Source organism: Crocodylus porosus, unplaced genomic scaffold (assembly GCF_001723895.1).
Source record: "Crocodylus porosus isolate Cpor-Errol unplaced genomic scaffold, CroPor_comp1, whole genome shotgun sequence".
In the NCBI taxonomy this organism is placed as follows: domain Eukaryota; kingdom Metazoa; phylum Chordata; order Crocodylia; family Crocodylidae; genus Crocodylus; species Crocodylus porosus.
Genome location: NW_017728947.1, coordinates 17,127,997 through 17,134,855, shown reverse-complemented (window position 1 = coordinate 17,134,855; position 6,859 = coordinate 17,127,997). Strand labels below are relative to the sequence as shown.

The 6,859-nt window shown below is 40.5% G+C and overlaps 1 protein-coding gene across 6 annotated transcripts in view; it reads right to left on the bottom strand.

Annotated features, from left to right (window-relative positions):
• Positions 1-6,859, bottom strand: part of USP47 (ubiquitin specific peptidase 47) — a 106,175-nt gene that overhangs the window by 55,739 nt on the left and 43,577 nt on the right. For all 6 annotated transcript variants that reach the window (XM_019551595.1, XM_019551597.1, XM_019551600.1 and 3 more), the window contains 3 exons: positions 5,352-5,490; positions 3,439-3,535; positions 931-1,076 (listed from right to left, as the gene is read on the bottom strand). In XM_019551595.1, coding sequence (XP_019407140.1) covers positions 931-1,076; positions 3,439-3,535; positions 5,352-5,490 — 382 coding nt within the window. The remainder of the gene's footprint in view (positions 1-930; positions 1,077-3,438; positions 3,536-5,351; positions 5,491-6,859) is intronic.

Genomic DNA, 6,859 nt, shown 5'->3' with positions numbered 1-6,859 from the left:
CAAATTCATCAGGGGAGATCAACAGCAAATAGGTAGAGCCCTTTTCTCCCCAGCACCACCTGGGGTGACAAGGAACAATGGTAATAAGCTGACGGAGAATAGGTTTAGGTTTGAGATCAGAAGGCAATTTTTTTTACAGTTAGGGTGGCCAAAATCTGGAACCAACTTCCGAGGGAAGTGGTCGCCACCCCTATCGTGGGCAAATTCAAGAGGAGGTTGGATGATCACCTGTCTGGGTTCTTGTGAAACCAGCATTCATTCCTGTCTGTGGCAGGGGGTCAGACTAGATGATCTATTCAGGTCCCTCCTGACCCTAGTTACTACGAAACTATGACACATCCCACCCACAGCTAACTAAACCCCAAATTTATCTTTAAAAACGAGGACACTTTCTTGGATGATTCAGTGCAAAGTGCATCAGTGGAAGAGAATAAATTACGTTGCCTAGATCTCAAAATAAGGAAGCCTGTTTTGGAATGCTCTATACTGTTTTCTATTAGAAGAAATATCTGCATTTCCAGGTAATATTTAGCCTTTAAGATAACTGTAGTAGATTTAAAGGACTCTCTTTTAAAAACAACATTTAGAACTTTAAGTCCTGATTAATGATGCTTTTAATCAGGCAACATTTATTTAATTTAGAACTGGCTTGAAAGAGAAGTTTGAAATATTTTGGCAGAATCAAGCATTTGGAAAATAAGTAAAATTTTGCACGGAAGTTTCACATGCTTGTTTAATAAACCAACTCTACCTAAAAGAAAGCAATTCTTAGAAATAAAAAGCCATATAATCTGCTGTATTCATAATTACTGGCAGGAGTTCTTTGTATAATTTGTTATAAACTGACATCAACAGTAGTTTAATCCCTAGTCTCTAGAGAAAAAGCATAAATTTATAATCACTGTACTTTATATAGACATCAAACATTACCCTCACTACTGTCCCATCCAAAACTCCGTGTAACATCTGTAGTTTCAATTGCTCTTTTCTTGCTGGTTTGCAATAAAACAAACAGTCTTTGAAGTTGGTAAGGAATGCTTGTCACCGGATCTTCTTCAGACTCTTCAAATTCCCACCTATTAACAATATAAAAGACATTGGAGTAGTAGCTGAAGCAGTTACATTTTGCATAACAGGATTTAATTTATGAGAAATTATCTTGCTCATCAAAGTTTGCAAGATTATAAGAATTAACTGAAGCCCAATAATTTAGCTTAACAAGAATCATAATTTTTCTTTAAGTTTCATAAAGACACCCACAGCAGCCAACCTCAACACTAGGCACATTTTTGAAAATAACCAAAGTTTTAAAAAAGGTCAATTATTTTAGAATCATCATTTTCACTGCTGCTGAACATTATTTCTGCTTATTTTTTAAGGTAAGGTTTATTTTTAAATCTGATGGCCATTGGATATGGTAACTTTGTTATTGCAGGTCTTTGCTGCGGTCACCAGACATTCACAGGACAAAAGCTATAGTTGTACCTTAATTTAGAAAACTGCCTTATGCTTCTTGATACAACAAACTCATATTAAAAGCAGATACATCTACTTTAAACTAAACTTGCTCAAAATTTGCTTAATAACCTGTCCACAGTAACAACTTGTTGGATTTAGCTCTATTGCTTTTTATTATTCAAACTACATAAGAGTACAAGACAATATCTGAAATGCCCAGGAAACAAGAACCTTTAACATACTTATCCCTTTCATGTAACACACAATGCGTGACTCAATTTTTAAAACCACTTCAAATGAAGCATGGTATAGTAGAATATAGTACTCAGAAGTTTTTTTAAAGGCTACATTAATATGAATGCTTCTAGCTTGGCCTAGAGCAGGGGTGGGCAGAATACATTCCACAGAAGGACTTTGTGCTCAGCCCACAGCGGGTCCCTTGGTCCTTTCTGGCCCAGGAAGCATCCTGCCTGTGGAGAAACCCACCACCCCCTGGGTATGCAGCAGGGATGCAACAGCCCAGCCCTGTGGTACTGGCAGGGACCCACACACACAGCCCCAACTTCAGCTCGCCCTGCACCCACTCCAGACTTAGCCTGGTGGAGAGGACCAGCAAGGACCTGTGCACACAGCCCCAGCTCCAGCCAGACCCATGCCTGTTCCAGACCTGCCCATCTATGCTGAGCAGCAGTGGCAGCAGCTGGGCAGAAGTTGCTGCTAGATGCAAGGGAAAAGAAACTGCCTACCCCTTACAGGCCCTTCTTGCTGCAGGTGCCCACAGCCCGCATATGGGATGCCCTGTGGCTCCTCGCACTGCAAGTGCTGCCCTCTTGGATGGCCCTGAGATGGCAGGGAGAAGCTGCAGGGCAGTCCAGGCACAGGCTCCAGGTGGCTGTGGCAAGAAGGGCCCGGCAGTGGTGAGGGGGAGCAGCTGCTATTTCCCTGCGCCAAGCAGCAGCTTCTGCCTAGCCACAGGTGCTGCTGCCACTAGTCAGCATAGGCAGGTAGTCCAAAGCATGCGCAGGGCAGGCTGGGTTTGGGGCTGTGTGTGTGGGTTCTGGCTGGTCCACTCTGGCGGGGGTGGGTCTGGAGCAGGCAAGGGATGGGCAGGGGCAGGGGCTGGGGCTGTATGCTGTAAGAAGCAGCAGGGCCCATGGCTCTAGGCTATTGTAAGGGTGGGGCAAAGAGCTGACCAATCCACAGCAGCTTCCCAGAACTGCTTATATGGCCCATGGGCCCAAATAACTGCCTACCTCTGATCAAGAGCCAGGGTGTCAAACATCCAGCCTGTGGAGCCTTGCCATTTGTCCTGTATTCTGGAGATGTGTCAGTGGCCACCCTATCGCTACACCCCAGGCTCAATCAGTGCATGAGCCCAGGGTCGAAATCTAGCCCAGGGCCCCAGGTTAATTCAAACTTCCCCTGGCTTAGAGGGTCAAAAAGAGGAGAAAATTAATTAATTAATTAAATAAACACTAGAACTTGCTTCAAAAGCAAGTTCTCCTCTTGTTTTCCTTGAAATGTTTGTTCCTTTGATCTCAAGAGTCTGCCCACTTTGGAAAAAACCCTGCATTCCCTGAACACTCAAAGCTGCCAACATTTCAATGAATCTGCATTTCTAAACAAAGGCCAACACAAAAAAAATCCCCGAAACCTGCAGCACAGTAAATTACCACCGTTATTTTTTAATATGTCAACATTAAACAAAGCCTAGAGCAGCAGCCGACGACATTCTGGAGCTGCAGGCCAGAACAGCCTCCAGCATGGGCAAAGCCTTATGCTGCCAACACATCACAGCTCCTCGCTGCCTGATCCCAGTACATGCACAGGCAAAGCCCCCACCGACCACCAACATGCCAAAGTTCCCTGGCTCCACCTGTCAGATCCAATGACTCTGTGGGCTAGATGTGGACTGTGAGTCATGTTGCCAACCCCTTGGCCTAGACTATATAACTTGAATAATACATAGACTATACTTACTTGTATAATGCATTTCTGAATTCAGGAGTCATGAAAAGTGTTTGTAGAAGACTGTTCAGATAACAAGTCATTGCTTGATTTACTAATCCCACATAGCCTAAGAAGATACAGATAAAAGTTGAAGATAAAAATAGTAATTTTTTTTCACTTCTCAGAAGCCAAATGACATGAATGAATGATTGAAGATCAAAAACCAAAGACAAATGCTGTCATGAAAACCCCATGTCTCTGAACCAATCAGCAATTGCTCTACAATATTTAATTAGAACATAAGCTCTACAATTTGTCATTAATCATTCACCTAGGATAATATTAAGACTAAAGGCAAAAAGTTGTGAACTTCTCACACAAACATTTCTTGGACTCAGCAGCATATTTTTAAATGATTCTGTCAAGCAAAATTCATACATTTAGATTTTACTAGGTGCACAGTTAAGCTTGGTTGTTTTGGGATATTCTTCAAAAGAGTATTTGAATGAAGTTTTGAATGAAACTTCAAGAATTCAGTGCAAGTCTGCTGTATAGTATAGCAACTGTCCACCAACTGAACAACACTTTGTGCTGATTAATGAATAAATAGCCTCTAGAGCACAGGTGGCCAACCAGTGGCAAGTGCTACAAGTGGCAAAGGCAGCTGCAGTAAGTGGTATTCAAGCCTGACGGATTCAGTAAACAGAGGCATTAGTGCTAGGGAGTGGGGAAAGGCCAAAGGAAGCTGCTGTGAGAGGTGGCATCAGGTGTCACTGCCAAGATCCAAATTAACCCTTCCCTAGCCCTGCAACTTCCCTCCCCCAAATTCATGGCTATGAATTCTCAATCACCACATAAAACTGTGGCAGTTGTGGGAAAACAGAAGGGTTAGCCTCGCTTTTGATGGCGATACCTCCTTTATCACAATAATGTCCTACATCCACTCCACTCTGCAGGGCCTTGAAGTTCATATCCCTTGCCTCTGTTTTGACACCTAAAGGCACAAGCTCTATCTGGTACCCCTCTGGAGAGCAGAGATAAAAGCAATACTTTCTCTCTTGTAATGACTGGTTAAAAATAACTACTATATTCACTATCAAAAGTCTTTCTCCTCAACTCATAAAGCATATTCACCTAGATGAACTATATGATGCAGCAGTAAGATCAGCTCTCAGCACTCTCTGAAATTTGTAGCACGTTGAGGATTTTAAGTTTCTGGTCAATATTAAAAAGTTAAACGTATACTGATACACACAGCTACATAGACATTTTGAATGTTTATTTTTATACCATTAAATTTTGTATGCTGAAGCTGTAAATGGCAAGAAATCCAAGAGGTCAATGCCATACTCACAGCATAACAGGCAACTATACTTTTCAATGACATAAGAGGATTTTTGTGAACAGGGACAGAACCGAGTTGTTTGTTAAATGATTTCATAAGTTGATATTTCAAATATAGCACATAAAATATATCTGCCCATATATTTATTTCAAGGTTTATTTCCTAATTTGCCCCTCACTTCCATGGTCCCAGAGAGAGCAGCATCTAATAGTAAGGAAGCAGGGAAGGGGCAGAGCAGAGAGCAAGAGGGCTACATGATCGCCCAGATTATTTTCTCTGCTGTAGCAGTGGGAGGGGGACAAATTCAAGTCAAACCTCCAATAGCTGGAGTCTATACCTGGAAAATTTATAATTTTTACATAAATAGAATCTAATTATTTTGGGGTTGTCTTATAATCAGGATCATCTTCTATTTGAGTAAATACTATAAATGAAGTACTTAATCTAACATGTAAATGTATTTTTTGAAAACCGCAACTGACTTCAAAATAAACTGAAATCCTGCATCCTTAATACAATTAAAAATTTTTTTAAGAATTAGCTGTTTAAATTATCTTTTTCAAGCAGATAAAATAAAGTAGACAAAACAATAACATACCTGTCTCTGATTTAGTCAGGATTGAAGAGTATGAGTAGTTTTGACTAACGTAATCACTGGTACAACCAACAGAGCCTTCTCTTGGAAGAGGACCTATAAATCTATCTTGCGTACCATCATCTGTTGAACTAGATTCCTGCTAAAATGTGAGTATACAATGATTTTAGGCAAAAATATTTAAATCAAACAATTTTTTCAAGTTAAAACTCACTTCTATAGTCTTACCATGGGCTTACACACACACACACACACACACACACCATTTTTAAGTATCAACAATTCAATTTTGTTCAAGTCAAGCACACAAAATTCAGAGAATGTCAGATTTGTTTGCTTCCGAAACATAAATCTCCACACCACCCACTTTTAAAGCCCATTCTTTCCTGAAGATGACAGATGGATAGCACAATGCAGCATGTGACTATGACATTAGAGATTGCTATAATACACGTATACAAATGGGCAAAAATAAAGTTGCGTGGACAACCAGAATTCTAACATTCTCTGGTTTTCAAATGTTTGAATTTAAAATGTTCTTGGATTTCACATGCAATTACTATACAATTTTTAAGGTGTTTTTAAAGGGAAAATATGCATGTGCGTGTATACTAAGATAACATACATGCACACTTTCCCTTTAAAAACACCTTAAAAATTGTATAGCAATTGCATATGAAATCCAAGAAGTATGCGTGTGCATATATATGCTAGAGAAATAATTAGCAATATATCATTAGCAAGGTTTAAATTCCAAATTTTCAGCACCACAGCCTTCTTCTACCACTTGGCTTCAGGACCATGATGCAGCAGCTAGTACCAGGAGAAGACTGCCAGCAGGGGAAGATGCTGGAGTTTTATAAAAAAAACATCCTTTCAAAATTGAAAGCCACAGGGAACCTAACATAAGCATTTATAACCACCTCCCTGACAACTACAGCCTATATAGCATAAGGACTAGAACAGGGCCCCAAACTGCAGCAGAGGAAATTCAGAGAAGAGATTAGGAAAAATTTTGTGACTACAATAGTAATTAAGCATCAGAACAGGCTAGCTAGAGAAGCTGTGGAATCTCCATCCTTGGAAATTTTCAAGAACACGTTAGAGACGGGGATGATTTAGTCAGGGATGATCCTACAAGGGGGCAGAACTAGATAACCTCATGAGCTGGAATCCTGGTTTTCTCTGATTAAAAAAAATCCCTAATTTTTGGATTAAAATAAGTAACCCCAAATCCAATTTTTTTCCGTAATTACAATGAAATGCCACTATATAATAGATATTAGGACTGTGTAAAGCTTCAGTAGCCAATTCGATTCAAAGGAGATTTGGCCGAATTCAGGAACCAAATCGGAGACCAATTAAAAGCTCCGAACTGATTCGAAGCATTCGAATCGATACAGAAAAGTATTAGAAAAGATTTGTCCATAGACTAAACAAGCGGCTGACGCAACTGCCTCCAATGGGTAAATCTGTTGGGGTTGGGGGAGGGTGGAATTGGGGCTCGGACA